General features: G+C 49.1%; 1 protein-coding gene across 2 annotated transcripts; it reads right to left on the bottom strand.

Moving 5' to 3' along the window:
• Nucleotides 1-16479: 16479 nt before the first annotated feature.
• EGR3 (early growth response 3) lies at nucleotides 16480-19431 on the bottom strand. 2 transcript variants are annotated; one of them, XM_024197273.2, is made up of 3 exons: nucleotides 19258-19431; nucleotides 19003-19065; nucleotides 16480-17489 (listed from the first exon to the last, which is right to left on the bottom strand). In XM_024197273.2, the coding sequence occupies exons 1-3, from the start codon at nucleotides 19409-19411 to the stop codon at nucleotides 16480-16482; spliced, it is 1227 nt and encodes a 408-aa protein (XP_024053041.2). In that variant the 5' UTR covers nucleotides 19412-19431. The 2 variants fall into 2 exon arrangements, with proteins under 2 accessions (XP_024053041.2, XP_024053040.2); XM_024197272.2 differs by lacking the exon at nucleotides 19003-19065.
• Between the last annotated feature and the right edge of the window lie 3026 nt (nucleotides 19432-22457).

The raw sequence follows: 22457 nt of genomic DNA, 5'->3' as shown, positions 1-22457 counted from the left end.
TGTGCATGAACATCTTCAGGGAAAATTACTCTGCATTATATTTCTTCCCTCCCATCCCACCCCACCCCACCCCACCCCACCCGAGAGAGGAAACCACCAAAGGCTTTTTAAAGATTTGGGGTCGGTCTTTGGACACATGGGGCCAGATCCTCAGCTGGTATAAATCGACACAGTTCAGGGGGCTTTGACAGAGTTATGCCAATATGCACCAGCTGAGGATCTGGCCCACAGTTTGGCACCTATTCATCTCTCTGTATAAAGCGAGGGCGGGGGAAGGGTTCTGGATTAGCAACTGTCTGGTGATGGGCAGAAGAGGGGTGCCTTGCTTGGCTTGCTGCTCCCTTGGCATGCCTCTCCCCTGCCCCAGGAGGCCCCACCTTGAAAGGGAGACAGGGGTATTCAGTCTCCACTGTCCATTCCATCTTTGTGGAAACCACCAACAAAAGGAGGCAATTCGCACTAGTTGCAGGGGTGATTTTGGTGAGGCCTGCCCCCTGGAACTAGACTGCCATGATTATTGTGTGTCTTATGGTCGCACCTATGGGCCCCATCATGCCAGGTGTTGTACACCCACAACGTGTGAGAGAGTCCGTGCCCTGAAGCTCACACTCTGGGTGGGGAGTATTATTATCCCCACTTTACAGATGGGAAGCTGAGAGAGCCTAAGCATCAAACCCAAGGCCATATAGTCAGTGGCAGAGATAGGAATTGAATGTAGATCTCCATAGTCCCAGTCCAGTGCCTTAATCACAAGACCATCTTTCCTCTCTAAACTTGAGACCCACTGCACTCATTTCCCAGGGGCCACCAAACAGCAGTCAGATGGTAACAGCTTTGAGCAGCATCAGCCTATGTTGGAGTTGAACTAGCAACGTAGAGCTCTGTATTCTCTTATTCGTTTCTGGAGCTGTCCAGTTCCCCCATACGTCAGCAGTAGCCTCTACAAAACATGTTGATGACTTAGCACTTAGGAGCTGGCTAATGCTAGAGACCCACCAGTTTGTCTTAATAGAAGAATGCAAGCGGTAATCTCCATCCCAGAACAGGGTTGGGGCTGTGTCTGCCAGTAGGGGGAGTAATGCTGGAGCCGAAATTAAACACATCATCAGAGTGCCTTCTACAGTACCTCTTCTGCCAGCTGCATAGGTTACATGCGCCATCTCCATAGTTCCTCAGCTGAAACCGGCACCCACACTCTCCTGGTTTGTAGGAGACATGTCCGCCTTTTGAGCCAGAAGGGAAGCTTGTCCCTGGCCCAAACTGGTAGGAGCCATGCTGAGCTGGTCTTGGAGGTAGACGCCCTTTGCAAATCTTGCGCCATACAAAGGGCTCCTGCTCTTGGTGCTCCTGTCATGGGATGGTAGGTATTTGAGTTCCTCCCAGGGGTTTTGTAATACCCCCACATCTGACACGTTGCACTCACAGACTTGACTGGCATCTCAAGGCACCGCACAATAACAGAAGATAATTAAACTAATTACCAAGCTCATTGAAACCAATTAAAAAGGGCTCAGGGAGAATATCAAGTCTTTTAACGGGCACCAGCTGAATGTTGCAAACCTGGGAGTACCCAAACATCAGGATGCAGATGACAAAGGCTCCAGCACCTGCTGTGTTAGAGGTGGGAGTGGGGGGTGACCATGGGTGTTGTGCTTCCAGGTGGGTCCCCCTGGTGAGTAAGTTGCTGATTCCGTTCCCAAGGCATAATGGAAAAATCCAGTTTATTATGGAGACAAATTGCCCCATGAGCCTTTCAGAACATGGAACTCCGTTGAGTTATTGAGAGCCAGCTGCCTCCTTCCAGCCTCCCCGCTAACAGCCTGGTGAACCCAAATACTGCCTTCATCCTGCGACTCTCTTTCCTCTAGAGCTTGAGCCCTTCTTCCTCCTCCTCAGGAGGAAGCAAATCCCATGATATGTGCAGTCCCCCCAGTGCCAGAAGGTGACTAGACACGTCCATCGGTAGGTACAACTCAGGGGCCACCTTATGGAGGAAACAGACACAACCTGTGAATCTAGACACTGCAGAGGAGGGGTTCGTGGGATCAGTGTTCCCAGGACTTTTCTCCAGAATTATAAACTCCAGATTATTCCAACAGGGCTGCCGGGAAGAGGACCAGAGCTGAGGGAACTGGGCTTATTTAGTCTGCAGAAGAGAAGAGTGAGGGAGGATTTGATAGCAGCCTTCAACTACCTGAAGGGGGGTTCCAAAGAGGATGGATCTAGACTGTTCTCAGATGACAGAACAAGGAGTAATGGTCTCAAGTTGCAGTGGGGGAGATCTAGGTTGGATATTAGGAAAAACTTTTTCACTAGGAGGGTGGTGAAGCACTGGCATGGGTTACCTAGAGAGGTGGTGAAATCTCCATCCTTAGAGGTTTTTAGGGCCTGGCCTGACAAAGCCCTGGCTGGGATGCTTTAGTTGGGGTTGGTCCTGCTTTGAGCAGGGGGTTGGACTAGATGATCTCCTGAGGTCTCTTCCAACCCTGATATTCTATGATTCTATGATCCAGGATCTATGAGTGAGGGCATTGGAAATCTTCTCTGGGACACATCTGCACTTATAGTCTTGTTACTGGTGTTTAGGAGAATCTCTTCTATGTCCCATCATGAGAGATGGGGAGGGCTGGAGAGGGGAGGGGTCTTACCATACAGCATGGCAGAAGTTCAACCCAGGACAGTCTCTGCAGAGACCATCACCCCAGCAGGGAGAGTGCACCCACATCACCTTTTCTCCTGCTTTGGCTGGAAGTTGCCTATGTCACTTGTTTTGCTTGTGCAGACACAACAAAACGAGACAGCATGTTTTAAGGGAAAGCCAAAAAAGGCCTCAATTAACCGTGGGTTCTGATTATACCACTGGGAGAAAAACAGGCTGGAGAGGGCAGGAATCTCTCCTCTTGCTGCTAGAAATGAGCCTGAAATAGCAGAGCATCTCCTAAGCGTGCTTGAAGTTTCCGTGCACCAGTATTATCCTTATTATGGAATTTATGTCCATGAAGTCATCTACCAAAAAACCTTCCCTCTGCTAACGTGACCTGGATGTGCTATGCCCGGGTGTGAGGTTGTCTAAATTGGCTCTGCTCTTCCAAACTGGTCAGCTGGAGATCGCCTGGCACAACCAACTGGCCTTGGGGATTTGTAGTCCCTTTACCTTACGCAACTCGTCTGAGTTTCCGTAGCAAAGCCCTAGATGGCAACTAGTGCAGTTTAGCAGGTGGAGGAGTCTGTTTCTTCCCTCATTCTTTCAGGAGGAGCAGATGGAGTTTAATTTTTCGTGCAGCGGCAGCGAGCTGAGAATAGCAGCTCTTCAAATTGGCACCAAGGCAGTGGAGAGGCACAACAAGAAACACCCAGAAATGCCCCCTACCAGCCGGGATGCTGGAATGCAGAACTGGGTCTTGAGATGCAGAACAAGCACAACTGCACACCGGGTAAATTCAGAGCTGGTGTAAGCGGCTGCAACTCTGGTCTCATGCCACATCTGAATCTGATCTGGGATTACTGATTTCGTTCCATCCCGTGACTGGCCCTCTGCTATCACCAATTTGTCAGGGTCCAATCCTGCCAGGTGCTGAGCTCCCTCTGCTCCCAGTGACTCAGTCCAATGCAGACGGAGTGCTTTAATACAGAAGGATAAAAAATGTAAGAGCCCAGGGAAGGCCAAAGCCCCTTGTTGCTGGGATCAGGGTAAATTGGTGGGATATTTCCTCTTCCATTTAGCCAGACAGAAATATGAGGGTTGGATGCAGCCGATCCCTCTGCTGGAGTGGAAGATCAGGATCTGGCAGTGAGCCCTGTCTCTTGCTGTTGCCACAGGGGAAATTTAGGTCAGGCTGTAAACGCCCTTGCACTGCTGGAGCAGGGAGATCAGGTGTATGAACTGCTGAGTCAACACAGGGCCATGCGGTCCAGGAAGCAGTCACTTGTGCTGCTTGGAACTGGAAGTTCTGCAGCCCAAATTCTCATGTTTTTTCACAGCAACAAATTATTATTTGTATTACAATAGTGCCCAGAGGCCCACCTGAGATCAAAGCCCCACAGTGTGAGGGACTGTTCAAATGCAAAGCACAAGACAGCTCCTGCCTCAAAGAGCTCCCCGACGATACAGGGAAGACAAAGGGTGGGAGGAGAGGTATTATTATCCCCATTTTACAGAGGGAGAAGCTGAGGTTTCCAAAGGGATTTGGCTGGCCAGTTCCCATTAAAATTAATGGGAACTGGCCTGTTCAAATCCCCTTAGGCAGCTTTGAAAATCTCAGCCAGTGAGATTAAGTGACTGGTCCAAGGTCACACAGAAAGTCTGTGGCCGTGAGCTGGGAAATGAACTGAGCCCTCCTGAATCCCAGTACAGTGCATTCATTACAAGACTGTCTTTCAGCAGTGACTCCTTTCAGCTGTCAGACAAACAAACCCCCAGCAAGGAGACAGGGTAGTGACTGGCGCCAGGTTTTGGCAGAGCTTTTAGATCTGATAGCCTGTGTTTAACTGTGTACACTTAAGTGTCATTAACAAGTAAAACCTATTTCTGATAAAACTTCTTATCTGAGAAATTACACAAAATGGAAGAATTCATTGAGTAAAAGGGGGAACAAATAAACCCACCGCCACATCTCTTCTCATAAGTACAAATCATCTGTATCCGCTCTTCTCCTGGGAATACGCTGCTTTTCAAATCTATCGCAATTTTCCCTGCATGACAGAAATCAGAAAAACTGTTCTTAACATACAGGGGAGGGAACGTCGCGGGAACCTGGCACGCGTCGCAGCCTAATGCAAGAGAGAAATTAAGAGAGATAAATATCCCTAGACATTTCACTCCCCACAAACAAACTCAGAGAGAGTTTAAAATATCATGAGATCGTTTAATTGCTTTTTCAATTTTTTTAAATAATAAGAGCTGGATCTCACTTGTGCCTTGAATGGAGAAAGAGAGTATTATGAGCTGGAAGCAGCAGTTAGGAAAGTGAATTGGTGTTAAAATTTGAATCCCCTTGTTTTAGAACCCACGCCTGAAAAAAATGGAAGCACGCAAGGTTTAGGGTTAGGGACTGTCTTGTGACTGGATGTGATTCAGAAGATCTGGTTTCAATTCCCTACTCTGACACAGACTTCCTGTGTGACCTTAGAGTAATCACTTAATCCCTCTGTTCCTAATCTGTAAAACTGAGATGATAATATTTCCTTGGTCAGTCTTATTCATACTGTATGCTCTTCAGGACAGGGACTGTCACTTAATATATATCTGTACAGTGCCTAGAACAAAGAGGAATCTGGTCTTAGATGAGCCCTCTACCTTCTATCATAATACAAATAACATAATTCACGGCCATACGTGTCTGTAGGACTGGGGTGCTGGTTCACTAATCTAGATGCTGATTCTGCAAGCATTTAAGCATTTCGGCAACTCTACTCATGTAAGAAAAGTTGCACATAATTGTAAGTATTTGCAGGACTGGGGCCCTAAAGAATGCAGTTATAAAGCAAGGCACAAAGCAAGCCATGGTGCAGTGGCATCATTCCACAAAGCCAGCGACTTTGCAAATCAAAATAAGAAGGGGAAAAGCAAGTAGGAGGAAATTATAGTTTCAGAGTTATTTTCAGAAAGGAAACTGAAAAAAAAAAAAGTCCCTAATTTCAGTAAAAAACATGGAAAATTGAGGAAAATAACTTCCAGCATGGTTTGGCGGGTGGGGTGGGGGGGAGATCAGGGGAGATTTTCTCTGCTCTTTTCCTGGGACTTAAAAAAAAAGACTCTTAAAATTGCAAAGGGGTGTGTGTGTGTGTGTTGAAGCCCTAAGCATTTTCAAGCCCCATTTGCCACAGCAAGTTTAGTCAATTCCATTCTCTTGCCACTCCTAGGAGTGGTTGTGTTTGAGGCAATCTGGGTGTACATGAACCCTGGGGAAGTCTAGAGCTGCTGTTGTGGGCATGGGGATAAGGTGTGTGAAAGGGAGAGAGGGGCATGCCTGTGGTGGGAAGGGGATTCATGTTCATATAGGGGGGTGCTGTGCATGCAGGGTTGATGGTGCAGAGTGACTGAACATCAGGAGAATGTTGCGGAGAACATGCCCATGTGCGTGAGGAGTGGGGAATGGAGTGTACAGTGGTGGGGAAAGTGTGTATGTGATGGTTGCATGGAGAGGGCACGTGTGTGACTCCAATGTGTGATGGTGGGGCGGAAAGGGAGAGATTATTGACTGACCAGCTATGCCGCTACACCAGTGGTTCTCAGCCTGTTTACCATTGTGGGCCGCATCCAATACTACCTGTATGGCCCTGAGGATGTCACATGGGCCACAGGTCTGTGCTGATTGGGCCACAAGCCGCCTGCAGGTCACAGGTTGAGAACCACTGCACTACACAGTCCCTTATTGTCTTTCCTTCCCATTCGGTGTTGGTTTGAGCAGGTTATAAGCACCTGTGAGTTGGAGGGGTTAGGGAACTGCAATGGAAGGGACGCCTGGGATTTGAGAGCCATGGAAAATGTGTCTGTGGGGCAGGAGGGTGGATGAATGAGGCGGCTGGCAGCGGGGAGAAGGGCAACACTGAGAGAGAATAGAAGGGAAGATTCAATGAGCCAGCAGCTTGGCCAGTTGAACTGTCTACAACTACGCGAAGGGCATAAGCACCAAGCAGGAACGGGAGTGGTTCCGCGTGGGATGAGGGGTATAACTGAGAGCAAAGCTGTGTTAAGTCAAGGCAAACTTAGGCAGGATGATCGGAGAAATTCCCTAGCAGCAAGATCTGAGACTGCACCATTGATTCTCCGGGCACAGCTTCCCTGGGGAGCTTCGGGTACCGCAGTGCTCGAAGGGCTTAGCTGAGAGTGAGCAGCTGGAGTGGAGAAAGAACGCGCATGGAAGAGAAAAGCAGAGTGGCAACTGCAGGGCAAGTGGAGCAAGTGAAAGTGGGAGAGGCGCCCGTCACTCGGATCAGTATCAGTCCAGTGTACGGATCAAGGACCTGGAAGAAGAAAGGAGCAGGCCCAGATAGATAACATTTACCTAAGGCACAAACCTGAGGGAGGAGACAAACACAAAGGAAGGGGATATGCAACTCCGATGGGCCTGGAGAGATGTGGAACAGGCCAGAGACAAGTGTAATTTAGCCCATGCGGAGAGAGATATAAGGTGTGGCAGGGAGCAGCCCCATTAATAGTCATGCTCTAAAACCCCCTGAGCAGCAGGAGAGTCTGGGCAAGAGGAGGAGAAAAAGGGGCATAAGCCCCTGAGAAAGAAAGATGTAGAGGCTAATGGAACCAGAAGCAATACACAGCACTGGAGACTGCTGAAGTAAATACCACGTCAGAAATACTCAGTCATTTTAATCTCTAATTACAACATGAGTGGATGAAGGGGACACGGGAGATATAATACATCTAGACTTGGGGAAATGATTTGATATGGTGCCTCGTGAACTCTTACTTGAGAAGCTAATTCAAATTGGCTTGGATGTGTGAGCGCTGTCACATGGATCGAAAACTAGCTGAAGGATTGGCGACGAAGGGTAATGCACTATGGCACTGTGCGGTGGGGAGGTGTCCGGCACAGAGCTGCAGGGATCAGCGCTAGGGCTGGCTTTATTTATTAACAATCTGGATGTGCAGGTAAACAGCATGGTAATTACATTTGCAGATGATACTAAACTGGGAGGTGTTACAAACACCAGTGAGGACAAAGGATTAACATAAAAGGATCTAGGGAGGTTAGAAACACAGGCAGGAAATGAACATAGATTGATCTTGGGCAAATGCATCTAGGGAGAAGAGATCCCGAAGCACAGATATTCACTGCGTAGGTGACATTTAGAAAGCAGGAATGGCCAAAAAAATACAGCTAGAGGTGAGAGCAGATAGCAAATGAGATGGGAGCTTGCAATAAGACATGGCAGCAAAGTAAAAAACAAACAAACAATGCCATTTTGGATTGCTGATGGAGATGCATCAGAGCAGCTCCAGGAGGCAGGGGATGAGGGAAGGGAGAGCTCTTCTTAAAGCATAAAAAGAGCCTCCACTTCTCTCCCTGGCTTGGGTGAACAGGGTTCCCCATAGCTCCCCCTCTTCCTTGGCTGGTGTGATGCAAGCTCCTTCTTTTGTTTCAATCGACTGCTCCTCCTCTGCCTGACACCTTCTGTTTTGGGCTCATTGGTAGAAGGAAATTATGAGCAAACTGGGTGGAGAGCAAAGAAGAGACGGGGAAGCGACTGAGCGGAGTGAGGGGGCTGACGTAGGAGGAAAGCTATCGAGCCTGATCTTGTGAGGGGCCCTGAACTGCTTTTGGACTTCAGTGAGAATTTGGGGCATTCATCATCCTTCCGTAATCAGGCCTGACTGCTGAGCACCTCTGGCAAATTGGACCCTGAATATGAGCAGCTTGGCCAGACAATGACCAGTGGTGAGACACCCAGTCATTGGCAAGTGCCTGAAGGGAATAACCAACAAAGGAGAGGAATGTAGGATAGTCCAAGGGTTAATATCTAGGGGCAACAGGATGTTTAGCAGAGGAACACTTAGGTTGAATATTAGGAGCTGGGATGTCTATTAGCTTATGGAAGAGCTTCCCGAAAGATCATGGAGAAGCCCTCAGTTTAGGTTATTTAAAACTTGATCGGACCTAGCACCGACATACAACACTGTGTGGAAGTTCCTGCATTGCCCCTCCACTCCCCCGTCTCTGGCAGGGAGGAAAGACAGCCTTGTGTCTAAGGCACTGAACTAAGGACGCAGGAGATTAGGGTTCATTCCCAGCTCTCCCTCATGTGACCTTGGACAAATTGCTCCTCTTCTGTGCGCCTCCGTTCCCCTCCCCAACATGGGAATAAGGACACTTCTCCAATTCGCAGGGGTGCACTGTGTGGATAAATACCTGGAAGATGCTCCAGCACTATGGTGATGGAGATCAGATTTGTCACTAGCATTGGGGGCAAGAGTGATGACTGGGGGGAAGGGCAGGATAAACTCTGAAGCAAAAAGCGGGGAAAACACGACCAAAAAGATGGAACGAGAAGGCATTTGAACAGAGATGGGGCCGGCTGCAAGGGAAAGCCAAGCACGGATGGAATTTAAGCTGCTTCCTCTACACAGAGAGCTCTTGCTATAAGGAATAGACTGTCAGGGGCAGTAATAGGAATGACTCCTATAAATCATTTAAAGAAGGAGTTAGAGATGTGAGTCGTCAGTCTCCTGTGGGCCTGTCCACCACCAGCAATCGATAGCACAGACCTTGCATGGAGCTCAACCCACACAACTGCTGATATTAACGAAACATAACAGCTCCCTTTTGGAGTCCCCCAGCCCATGGCCCCTGCCTGCATCAGCAATAGCAGGGCTCCCCTTCCGAGAGGGCACAGATTGGTTAGACTAGGAGACCTTTAAAAAGGCCCGGCAGATTTCGGGAGCAATTTCCCTTTTCAAATTAAAATGGCCCTTCTTTCAACTGTCTGCAAAGGAGGCGTGTACAAGGACTGAACATTATAATCTACCCAAACAGCTTCCACAGGCACAACTCCTACTCTCCTCTAGAAATGTTTGTGCTGAAATCTGGGGCAAGAAATTGCCACACTGTGTAAGGAAAAATTGGTTCCACACAAACAACTGACTTCAAGGAGAGGGGAGTCCAATGACGGGACCAAACGTCAGCCAGACCCTCTTGAGAAGATGCAGTGTTATGCCATATGGGGCGAGTGGAGGCGGAGGAGAGTGGTCAAACAGCTCGAGCAGTTATGGGGAGTCAGGGTTCCTGGGTTCTATTCCCCAGCTGTAGGAAGGGAGCTGGGTTTAGCGATAACAGCAATGGGCTGGGAGCTAGGACTCCTGGGCTGTTGTCCTGAGCTCACTGTGACCTTGGGGAAGCGGTTTCTGTTCCCTGTGCCTCAGTTGGGAAATGAAACCTACCTCGTAGGGGACTGTTGGGCTTAATTAAATGTTTGTCAAGTCCTTTAAGAGCCTAGGCTGGGAGGTGCCAGACAAGGGTGAAGTGATGTTATTACTGCAAAGGCTAAACATCAGCCAGTGAGCTTATTCATAAAATTAAAGGGCACTGTTAAAAAGAGAGAGAGAGAGAGAGAGAGAGAGACAGATCAGATCTATTCCAGATAAACTGGTGTGTGACCGGCAACAGCACACGTATGCCAGAGAGTCCAGAAGGGGTCCGGAAAGCATTGTCCTCCCTGAGCAACCATCAGCCTTCCTGCAGGGTGCTGCACTCCCATTGACATCGGGAGAACGCAGGTGCTCAGCACCTTGCAGGTTCAGCCTGCAAATACTCAATACCTACATCACGGGGGAGAGCAGAAGTAACTGGCCTGCCTTATGTGAGGGCCCAATCCAGCTCTCACCGAAGTCAATGGGAGGTTTGTTGTGGACTTCAGTGAGATCAGGATTGGGCCTGAAGAACCGCAAGTCCCTTGCTTGGAACAATAAACATCTTGGCTAGAAACATCCAGCAGTCCCAGTCCCAAACAGCAGTGACACACTATGGGGATGGCCTCACTGCGGCATTAACCGAGGCTGTTACTTGGGTGTTGTCCCTAACCCTCCCTCCCATCCACACACAAAACTCTCTCTCCTGAGAAAACTGGTGCTTTCCACCCAGCCTAACTGGCCTGGCAGGGGGCTGGGTTAAAGCTTGGGTTCTGCTTTCACTCGGGCTGGTAACCTGCCCACTTGGCAGTGAGGATACAGGCTAAATCCCTCAAGTGCTGATAGTCCTCCAGTGCCTTCCTACAATTCTGCCCATGCACCCAGAAGGACAGACCATTTATCCCATAATTCATTGGGAAAAAGAGTGTCTCAGCTGACTGCAGCACAAAAAACCATGGGCTGTGCCCCAGGAGAAGTCCTTGTGACACACATGGGGGAAGTACAGCTCCAGTGAGGACACGGGAACTCAGATGAAACCAGGTGCCGATCACCCAAGCTAACTCTGCAGCGCAGACATATCCGACGGGCCCTGCTCGTTTGGACTCCTTCCACAACAAAAGGCAACCTCCCCACCCCTAATCCAGTTCCACCCTAAAAGGATTGTTTTGGTGGGAAACTCTTCTGAAACAACCATGAAGGATTCCCTGCTGTGGCAGAGGGACTACAAGATGGCATCTTTAGCTACCACCACACCCCTCTCTCTTGTCAGGCCTGACAAGAGGCATCCCATGCCACAGACCCAAATTTACCTTGATCCCCAACAAACCTGTTCTGGTCTCACCATTTTTTAAGTGCAAACTGTTGACAGTGACAGAAATACAGACCAGAAGAACTCTGCGGAGCTCAAAAGCTTGTCTCTTTCACCCACAGAAGTTGGTCCAACGAAAGATATTCCTCACCCACCTTGTCTCTCTCAGAAATACAAAGGACATTTCATCGTAAACATTACAGACAAGATCCCCATGGCGGTCTGGGATTCCTGCTCTATTTGTGGCTGTTGTAGGCCTCCTTTCAGGGTCTGCGTCACACACTGGAAAGATCAGTGTCACCCACTTGGGGACAAGGGAAGGTTACACATTTACAATGACTGTGCTGACAGCAGCAGGAGACCATTATCCTGTCACAACGCTCTGTTTCACTTACATTTGGTCATCACAAAGAGACCAGTTTATTTCACTTCTGGGCACAGGGGAAAATTCTTCTCCTAGCTTTGCAAATTCACTGTTATTATTAGTGTCTCACTGTAGCTACCTGGATCTCAAGCTGAGAAAGGGGGGGCCTCTAACCTCCAAGAGAAATCTCCAGATGAAAGCCATCAATACCCAGGTGTGTTCTGAACTGTACAATCCAAAAGGGCCAAGAAATTACACACAGAAATAGGCAACAAGAGACTGCCTTATTTTTACATAGCGCCTTCCATCCCAAAACACTCTACGAACCATAGCCTCAGAGAAAACACGTCACCAGCCATTGTAAGGCAGCCACCAGCCCTGGACAACCTGCCCACGGCAAACGTCACAACAGTGTTGGGGACGGTGAGGGGAACTGCTCACTAAAAACATCGGCACAAGCCCTTAATCTTATGGAAGGAATCATGGGATCGCTAACGTCCAGGCACTGCAGATAGAATGTCAGCTGTTGCAGTCTCATGTCAGTGACCCACATGCCCTAATCAGCACACAGAAATCAAACTTACCTCCGGGAGAAGGGGAAAAGTTGGGCGGACCCTGCTAGGATTTGAACCTGTGGTTCTGGAGAGTCTAGGTATTTCAAAGCTGATACTTAAACCAATCCCTTCCAGCTTGCAAGACTGGGCCAAATTTACCCCTGATTTCACATCACTGGAGTCACACCATGGATAATTTGCCCCACTGGGTCTACTGGAATGTAAAGACCATATAAGGAAAAAATATCAGTGAAATTACAGTAATGAAAACTGCATTGACCTGGCAGTAGCAGTTAATTACTTCAGGACTTGTCCCCGGACAAAATCTGAAGTACATGAGATTTGCCAAAACTGCTTCAGCTACTTCCCCTTCACCCCAGTAGCCTGCGCAAGTCTAGGTTCTTAAAGCAGAAGAGAGTAAGGAGAAGAGTATAAGGGGAGGGCAGGTTAGAGAGGAGGATGTACACCAAGCAGAGAAAAGAAACTCTTCCTTTGCTGGGTTTGTATGATTGAAGATGTTGTAACCCAAGAGAGAATTATTCCTTGGAGGAATATAATGTTAAGGGGGATCCAACTGCTCTAACTCTGCCCAAACAGACCCACCCTGCCACCACGCGAGGGCTCATTCTGGCCCTGGTTCAACAAGGTACTTAAGAACATGCCTGACTTCAAGCACCCATGTAGTCCCACTGAAGTCCAGGTTAGGCATGTGCTTCCTTGCTGAACCATGGCCTACCACCGTTACATGCCCTTTGTTCCTACGGAAGAAAAGAGGAGCAGGGGCTGAACAAACAGGCCTTATGATCTGGAGGGGTGTGCATTTGTGGGTATCGCAAAAACCTGAGTAAGTGCCAGTCCTATTCCCAGCAGCTTCCTCGAGTGAGTAGTCACAGCTACTCCCACCTGCAAACAAGATGAGCTATTGCTTAACAGAATACTCCTCTAGCTCTTCTCCAGTCCTTTCCGTCAAAGCACTTTCTAAACGGTAACGAATTAAGCTTCACAATCCTCCAGGACTCACTGTGCACCTGAATTTGGGGTGTAAAGAGGAACATGTCCATTCAAACTATCTCAGTTTCTTATCATATTTAATCTCCCATTGGAGGCTTTTTCTTTCCTGCAGTTACTACAGCAGTTTCTAAAACCCTTGCATTATTTCTAGCCCATGTACTTCATCTCAGATGACCTATCAGAATGGAACAGATCTCCTCTTTTCTATACCTGCAGTGATTTGGGTTGGGGAAGGAGGTAGAGTATTAACAGTTCAGCTGAACCCACCAGATCCCTTTTCACCCTCCATTATCCAGTAGATACAACAGAGCCTTGCAACTTACAATTAAGAGTGTCTGTAAAATGGTGACAGCATCAGTCAATTACAAATTCAAGACTGGACAGAGCCCTGAAGAAGATATTGTGCGGAACAGCCCACCCTCCTAATGATGAGACTGGATTAGGGGCTTGCTGCAAAGACTACTTCAGGGCAATGCGCCCATTGATGTCACTGGATTTTGGATCGGGCCCTTCAATTCTTAACAGGTTTCTTCCATTTCTAATTTCTGTGATACACTGGGAAATGGAAATGGGAGGATTATGAGGAGCAATAAGACGTAATGTGGCCAGTCCTTGTTACCCTAAGTTCTGACCACTTAGCCCTGTAAACAGAACCCGAAGGAGATGGGATTGGTAAAAGGATGGGTTATTTTTAAAAAATCATATCAGAATCACTAGAAAATGTACAAACAGATTCCAGATATGATCTATAGAGATGCACAATGCCTAACATCCTACATGTTTCAAGCAAGCCATTTTAACATTTTCTTTACATATTAGAGATTTTTCAGAATATATATATATATTTCAGAATATATATATATTTTTAAAGAAAGATCAAATAAAGATATTTACTACAGGATTTGATTGTCAGCAAACACAATATATTTACTGCATTAGCATTTGCTCACAGTGCAAATGGTACAACAATACATCAGTTCAATATTTCTGATTTTTTTCTTAAAAATGCTGTATGCATTAACTATCATATTTGCATTACAACGTGACAAATGAGCAAATGAAATGTGTGTGAAAATTATCACCTTTTCACAATATCAAGCATAATTTTTTTAACCTTAGTATAAGGTACTATTAATCCAAGAAATAAAAACATCCAAAAATTATTTTAAATTGGTAGGTCTTTTTTTTTTTCTCTAAGTACTCAACTTTATACAAAAGACTTTCAAAAATATCATTCCCTTAGGTTTGCATGTTTAAACCTGATTTTTGTGTGTGTTCCTTTCAGTTCACATAAACTAGATTGCATTTTCTCTCTTCTCCTTTATGTTGTATGGTTTTTGTTTTGTTTTGTTTTTTAGAAAAAAAAAATCACATGCAGACATCAAACCTGAATAGCACAACCTTTTGGCAACAAATATTTTTTTAAATAATTATTATTTTTGTTTAGTTTAGCTTAAATGTCTGAGCACAGTTTTATTAAAACAAAAGAAGAAAAAATCAGAGCAGTCATGCAGTGACATGCACATACCAGAAGGAGAAAGGAAAAAAAATAATATAGAGGGATAACTGATTTCTCCTCCCTGTGTTTTTTTAAGTGACCAATTAAAATAAAAATATATCACATTATAAAAAGTATTCAGCAAAATACTGTTTTCTGCATTTCTGTAAAGAATTTCCCTTCTGCTGAAAAAAAAAGATCAATCAGTATCTTCCCTCCCACCCTCCCCAACATTATATTGTCAACCCAGATTAAGCTAGGAGTACCTGGAAATTCATCATCCACTTCCCTTTTAGTTTCTTTTTAAAGATCTAGATAGCTAGTCCATTTAAATCCACCACAGACAAATGGTGCTTTGGAAAAAAATAAAGGGTGAAAAGATGCATAAAGTGACTTTAAATCAGACATCCTGTAAACTCAATTACTTCCCCCCTCCCTCCCTCACCCCAACAGTATACTAGCCACAGGGGAAAAAGATTGAATAGGTAACAACAGTACATTCAGTCAGATCTTTGATGAAAGCTGCTAAGCAGCTCCACTTTCCCCGTCTTTCGTAGGGTTCAATTGAGCAAGTACATTCAGAGCTGCTTACAGAGGACAACTGGGAGGTGGATTTGGGTGTGATAAAAGAGGATTTTAGTTGAATACAAATCCCCCATCTTCCCTTTGGAGGAAAGTTTGGAGTAAAATTTTACTCCTCACAGTTATTTTCTCTTCTCCAAAAATAAAACATTAAAGCTGTAAATACTTATATACCTTTATATATGGTTGGTACTGTACTAGAAAGCCAATAGTGACATTAACAAATACATACTGTATATATTTTTTATTATATTTTAATTCAGAACTGCTGTAGAGATGGTAACAAGAACAGAAATGGCAACAACCTCTTCTCATCCAGATGAAAGGGAGAAAGATGTTTCTCCCCCTCTTCCCAAGGGTTTTCATACTAAATGTCACATGAACTAAAACACCAAGTGGAGTGAAATGGTGTAATTTAGGGGGATTGCCTCTTTCTTTCTTCCTTCCAGAAGGGAGGATACTTTGGGTGGTAGAGGTGAGGGGGAAGGAGACAGAGGATGAACCTGTAAAGGAAATCGGTTTAAAAAATAAACCCATGAAGATAAATCTGGAGCAGCCAAGAGCTGATCCCAAGCCATATCCCTTCTCCAGCACATCAGAGGAAGTGCCTCGAAGACAAGTAGTGAAGAGACCAGGAAAACGTAAAGGAAGCGGCTCCAAGAGGAGGGGGGCAGGAGACCAGAAGCAGCAGCAGCAGCAGCATCCTAGGCATTTCTGTAAGAAACATTTAGATCAGATGGAAGGCCACCCATTCCAATGATACCCAAGGTCCCCACTATGTCCAAGAGGTGGCTTGGTTCTCTCCATTGTCCAGAGTCCTTTGGGGGTGGTTTGACGCCGAAGCAGCCCAGTTCAGCTCAGAGTCACATACACACACAGGGACGCACAGTCTCAACGGGCAGCAAGCACTGCGCTTTGGTGCTCCCCCCACCACCTCCAATGAGTAGCGAGGGGGGGGGAGGAAGGGGGCGCGCATATTCGGAGCGGGGAGCTTCCCCGACACCGTCACCACCACCCTCGCTCGCACCGCATGCCTTTCCACAGCTGGCACATCACAGCCCTGCAACCCCTCACCCGCCCCCCACTACACTCCGCTGGGAGAAGTGGGGGGCTCCCCCGCCCCTCCCGCAGCCGATTCGGATCAAGACGATCCGATTGAAAGCGAAGTCCCCACGAAGCAGGGACGGGAGGGGAGGTGCGCGCACTGCCAACTGTTCCTTGGTGAGGGATCCCCATGTTTGCGCTTTTGCTAAAGGCAGCAATTGGGAGGCACTGGGACCAGGGATCGGGGCGGGAGCCTCATGCGCAGGTGGTGACCACCGGGGCCAAGGACACGGGCGGGGAGGAGGAGGAGGAAGAGGAGCCCTTCTCGGCCTTCTTCTCCTTCTGCTTCAGATGGATCTTGGCGTGTCTCTTGCGCTCGTCGCTGCGCGCAAACTTGCGCCCGCAGAACTCGCAGGCGAAGGGCTTCTCGCCCGTGTGGGTGCGGATGTGGGTGGTAAGGTGGTCGCTGCGGCTGAAGCTCCTCATGCAGATGCGGCACTGGAAGGGCTTGTGGCCCGTGTGGATCCTCAGGTGCCTCGTGAGCTCGTCGGATCTGGAGAAGCGCCGGTCGCAGCCCTCGGCCGGGCACGCGTGGGGTCGCTCGTGGAGCGGGGTTTTGCTGGGCCGGTTGGGGTACTTCCTGGGCCGGATGGGCTTGAGGGTGAGGGGCTGCTGCTGGAGGCTGCTGAAGCTGGGGTGGATCTGTTTGTCCTTGAAGGCTTTGATGGTCTCCAGCGGGGTGATGGGGGGAGGGTTGACCCGAATGGGATCCAAACTCTGGAAGGGTTTGTGTTCAGTGAGCGTGCCCATCTCGTTGGGGTGGTGATAGAGGTTATAGTCTGGGATCATGGGGAAGAGGTTACTGTCCAAGGCTGGCTTGGCTGCTTGGTAATCCTGGGGGGAATAGGTGAGCCCTGGGTTGCTTTGGGGGTCGTGAAAGGACACTGGCTCCGGGTAGAGGTCACTGCAGGTGGAATAGGGGGGCAGCGCAGGGTACATCTGGTCCACCTCTCCCTGGTTCTGCACCATGCTGGCTGTAGAGGTCTGGGTGCTGGTGATGGCACTGGAGGAAGGGGGCACCCCCAGAATCCCAGCGCTCATGAGGCTGATAATATTATCCTGACACCAGTTGGACGGGGAATCGAAAGCAAATTTCCCCAGGTAGGTAACAGTCTTGTTGCCAGGGGTGGGTTGGAAAGAACCCGAATAGGACGACAGCTCTTGGTTGGTCTTTTCGTTCGCTAATCCAATATCCATAACATTCTCTGCAAAAAGGAAAGAGAAGGGGGATGAGTAACGCCGCGTCAGAGAGTGGTGCAGGCAAAAATGTTGGGGCCCTAGATAAAACAGGAGGAGAGAAAACGGGACGTGGTCTAAGATCTGGGACACCCAGAGAGGTGGGATGGGGCGAGAAATACCCAGGTGAGGGACTTTTACCTAGAACTGCGGCTCAATCCCAAAACACTGCCCAGGTAACAAGCAGGAAAATGAAACAGAAGCTTGGCTGAGATCTATATTATACACATCTGTGGGTACTTTCACCCACAGCCATGTGTATCCATACGTGGGTAGTGACACACACACAGCCACAAATACACACACCTGTGCTCACACATACACACTGATACACAAATACATACCCATAGGTGTTCACACACACGCAGTTATAGACAGCTGGGACAATCTACATATAGACTGCATATACATCTCCACAAAGACAGCTCTAGAGGTGACAACTACACACACACACACGGACTAGAGAGACACGCATTGTGTTGTCTTGTATGGCTATAGCCCAGTAAAGCCCTCGAGGTGGATCAGGAGGAAGCAGGTACCTGAAGTTACAGGTAGGCTCAGGCTGCCAAGAGCGAACTGGTCTCTCAGCTGGTGTTCAGGTGCTTTGCCACCCCACAGGCAGAGCTGGGGACTCCAAGGGACCCGTGTCCGGCCACCAGCGCTTTACAAACTTGCCGTGTTTTCTGCGTCCAGCCCAGTTATGGAAGATACAAGGGAGTTTTAGAGCGAGCAGCGCAGCTGTGGAGTTGCAATCCTGCAACGGATTGAATTGGCAAAATACAAGAGCTTCCGCGGTTCGGATCGGGGCAGAGGTGTGCAGAGGGGACGGCAGAACCGGGTCGGCTCCCTGAGCGGGGATCGAGGTTCTAGAACCCCCCCCCCCCCCGCCAAGAAATCAAGTTGGAAGAAACCAGAGCAGCAGCCGGGGCAACTTCAGCAGCACCCAAGTACTCCTGGCCGGGGAGAGGGGTGGGGTGCGGGGTGAGAGAGCGGAGCCATCGCTTCTCTGCCTTACAGGCTCACCTGTCTCCCCAAGGGTTTGCTCCATCTCCTCCTCCCCCGAAAGCTCCCTATTCCCACCACTCCCGCTGCATCCCCATGTTGGAAAATAGATTTCACACACCCACACCCTTATCGTTCTGACAACAATATTCATAAAAAAAGTCTGTGCCGGATTATTTCTCCCCGGTGCCTAAGGCAGCAATGGGCAGCAGACTCTAGACTAACCCCATGGAATAGATACACAGCACAGATATCGATATCTCTAGCTAGATACACACACAGAGGGAGAGACACCTAACACACACAGAGTCACATTGCATTTACACACGCACGTATAATATACACACTATCCCTCTCCAAGGGGAAGCATCCATGACTTCGAATAGCGCCTGGGGTGGCTGGAGATGGCCCCTTTAAGCCTGCACCTCAGGACCCGCTGCCCACCGTCCGACCCCCAGCGATTTTGCACCGGCACCATACCTGCCACCTCTCTGTCTGGCAGCTTCCACTCCCCACTACAGCCCCGAGAAGCGAAGGAAAGCCCTGCAGCAGCGGAGACAGCGAACGCATAGAAACACATAAAGAAGGGGACGTTGGATGGATGGGTGGGTGGGGGAAAGATTCCCAGCCCCATCGTCTCCTTTTCCTTCTAGGCTCCATCACACCCCACACACAACACGCGTCCTCCTCCTTTACCCCCACCCCCTCTCCTCCCCATATATCCCTTCCCCTTACCTGCAGCCATCTGGTTGTAGTGAGCCACTGACTCGCTGCTGCTGGAGAAGATATTCAGAGAGTTGGGGATCTCCTCTGGGTACAGATTGTCAGGCAACTGGTTCATCAAAGTGTTCATGGTCCCCGGCAGCTTCTCCACGAGTTTGCCTGTCATAGCACTGGAGGAGAAGCAGGTTCAGCGTGGCTCGGAGCTCAGCTCCCAATGAAACGGCATCCGATCCGAGTGGCAAATCCGTGCAAGGGAAATCATGCAAGAGAAAAGTTGGGGTGGGGGAGGGGGTTTTGAGGGGGGGTAGGCGGGGGAGTTGGGGGTGGTTTGCGGAGGCGGGGGAAAGGGATGGGGGTACAATCCTCAGTGGGTCCTTGGTGGTGTTTCCTCGAGTGGGAGGGGGTGATCTGGCTTGCAGATCTGGTTGTAGAAGCCGGTGGGAGTATTTGATCCCTCCTCCCTCCTTGTCTCTGTCGCTCTGTCTCTGTCCCCCTCTCTTGCGAGCAGGTTCACTCACTGCTGCCCAAATGTTCAGGCAGGGAAATCCACAGCCTATTTATGTGAGGCACTGGAAAGCTCCGTGACGTAGCTGCCCATATATGGACAGACAAAGCCCAGCCGAGAGGGCGACGTCACAATGGAAGCTCCTCACAATGGAAAACTAGAAAGCAGGAAGCAGCGCCTCAGCCAATGCTGCTTTGCAACTGCGATGCAAAGCAAGGGACACGGTGCACGATTTTGAAAGCACCTCGGTGCACTAAAAAAGTATCTTTATCGGCTATATAGCTCTGAAAGCACATCTGGACGACAAGCTGCCCTGCCTAACCCGGGTCAAGATTTGACCGCGCTCCTGTGCACCGGGCGCTCGCTGTTATTATTTACCTCGGGCATGGCTGGAGAGGCACCTCTCTGCCTCCGTCAGCCAGAGTGGACTTTTAAAAAGAAACAGCGCTCGTCGTGACTTTGAAATGACTTCGCAATTACTTTTGAAAGACAAGTTCTAGCCACTGAATTTACCCGTGCCCAGCCCTGGGTGGTCACCCAGCTCCCCTTTGCAATGGTGCCATCGGATTGTGTTGTTAAAGCAAACCGTGTTTTAAAGACAGTCGGCGTAGATGGTAATTGACTAGTTGCTTGCTGTAACTTTGCTAAGCTGTCAATGCACATCTGGAAAGCTAAACAGGAAATAACCACTGTACATAACTTGAAACACCCCCCCTCCCCCAACAAACTCCTGCATGCAAAGAAACACTTTCATTTGGGGAGATATTCCTATGGATTACTTAGTATTCACAATTTAGTATATGTTAACTCCATGCATTCTCTCTCCCCCCCCCCCCCCCAAGATAGGTAGGTCTGGAGACGGGGGTCCGAACCAGGATCTTCTCTTGAGGAACTAGAGGCTTAATGTGTTGGGTTTTGTGCATACACAACGCTGGGAAGCTAAACTGGCCACAGGGAAATGGTTTCATTTCCAAGGGAACCAAGAACGGTGAGCTATGGAGGTGCCACTGCACAGTGTCAGGCAGTGTTTTGTGGGAGTGAAGTGCTTAAAACCACTGGCTTAAAGGTGCTGAACTTGCAGAAGTCGCGGCAGACTTGAGATTTCTTTTCAAGCTAATCATGGGAGAGGAAAAGAAATGAATTTGCATCCAGTAGCCCCGGCACCTCTCTCCTTGATATTATGCACAGGAGCACTTTGCATAATTTAAAGCTGGTTACACTCGTTGGTCGCCTGTGATTTTTAACCTCCCCTCCCCCTTCAAAGTTTGGCACTTCCAAGGCGTCAGTAATTAGGTGGTTTCGTGTTAAGTGTGCCAACTGATGCTATCTTTAAATAAAACCCTCCGAGTTATATAGCAAATGTATGGAAAAATTCTATGTTGCAACAGCTCCACTTACCCAATTCCTGCAGGGCCAGCTTTGCAATGCGAGTGAAATCCATGTGTAGGAAATCTGAATCTGAGGAGGTAGGGAGGAGAATTCAGCACGAGATTTCTGCATTTGCGGATAAATCTCTAACTGCACACTTGGGGGGGGGGGCGACATAGGGGTTGATTGTGCATCTTTAGATCCCTGATTTATTTTTCAGAGTGAGCCCCGAACTGCACGTTTGGGGCGGGCCTGCATCATCAGAAGCATGCCTCTTCTTTTAGGGGGAAGGTGTAGCCTTGAACTCGTTGGGGGAATTGGGTGGGAGTGAACATGTGCCATTATTTTCATTTTTGGGTGGGGGTGGGGTACTACATTTTACACTTGGGGGTAGCATGTTTGAATGGGGAGGGGGAGGACACATCAGGATGATCCCTGAACTCTTCCCTTGGGAGGCAAGCCTGTCCCCATCCGATGCCTGTGTAACTAACACACAGTAATTATATTATTTATTTGTATTACCATAGCGCCTAGGAGCCCTAGTCCTGGAGCAGGACCCCATTTTCCTGCTTGCTGTACAAACACAGAACAAACAAAACAAACAAAACAAAAAAAGCAGCAACCTCCAGCCCCTAGGGGCTAAGTTACAAAGTTACACTGCTGTTTGGGAGAGCTCTCAGCTGCAAACTTGGGGTGGGGGGACATGCCCCCTTAGAGGTGTACTAGTGGGAGGGGGTGTAGTCCTGCCGGGGGGCGCTTCACTCTGCCCCATTAGGAGTTTGCAGTGCCCAGAAGGGAACTGTGCCCCCATTGCCTGGAGAGGGGGTAGCTCTGCAGGGCCCTTACCCCAGGAGGTGTTTGCACCGGGAAAGGTAACCCTGAATTGCAGGGCTGGAGTAGGGCCCCGTTAGATGCTGGCATTGGAGGGGGAAGGAGCCCCCAGCCGGGCCTGGGAGGGGGGCGTGGAGCCCGGCCCCCTTAGGTGCTTGCCCCCCTGGGGTAGGGGCCCTCTGCCCCCCTCCGGGGCCCGCTGCAGCCAGGCGGGGAGGGGAGGGAGCCCCGGCGGCAGGAGGGGGAGGCCCGGCAGGGCAGGCAGCCCAGGGGAAGCTCCATACAAGGCTCAGATCCGGCACCGCCCCCAGCTCCTTCTATGGCAGCAGGGTTCCGGTTCCCCGGCTACAAGTGGAAAGAGACCGAGCGGAACTGGCAGCCTTTAAAGGAGCCGCCCGGAGGGGGGTGGGGGGGTGAGTCGGTGGTTTGCACCCTCCCGGCCTGGGACCGCTCCCCCTGCAGGGACCCGGGGCTGGGCTCGCTCCCCGGGGCCAGTGGAAGGCTCAGC

Source organism: Terrapene carolina, unplaced genomic scaffold (genome assembly GCF_002925995.2).
Source record: "Terrapene carolina triunguis isolate 2854851 unplaced genomic scaffold, T_m_triunguis-2.0 Scaffold53, whole genome shotgun sequence".
Classification (NCBI taxonomy): domain Eukaryota; kingdom Metazoa; phylum Chordata; order Testudines; family Emydidae; genus Terrapene; species Terrapene triunguis.
Note: the sequence above shows the minus strand (reverse complement) of the source record. Positions and strands in the feature narration are given on the sequence as shown.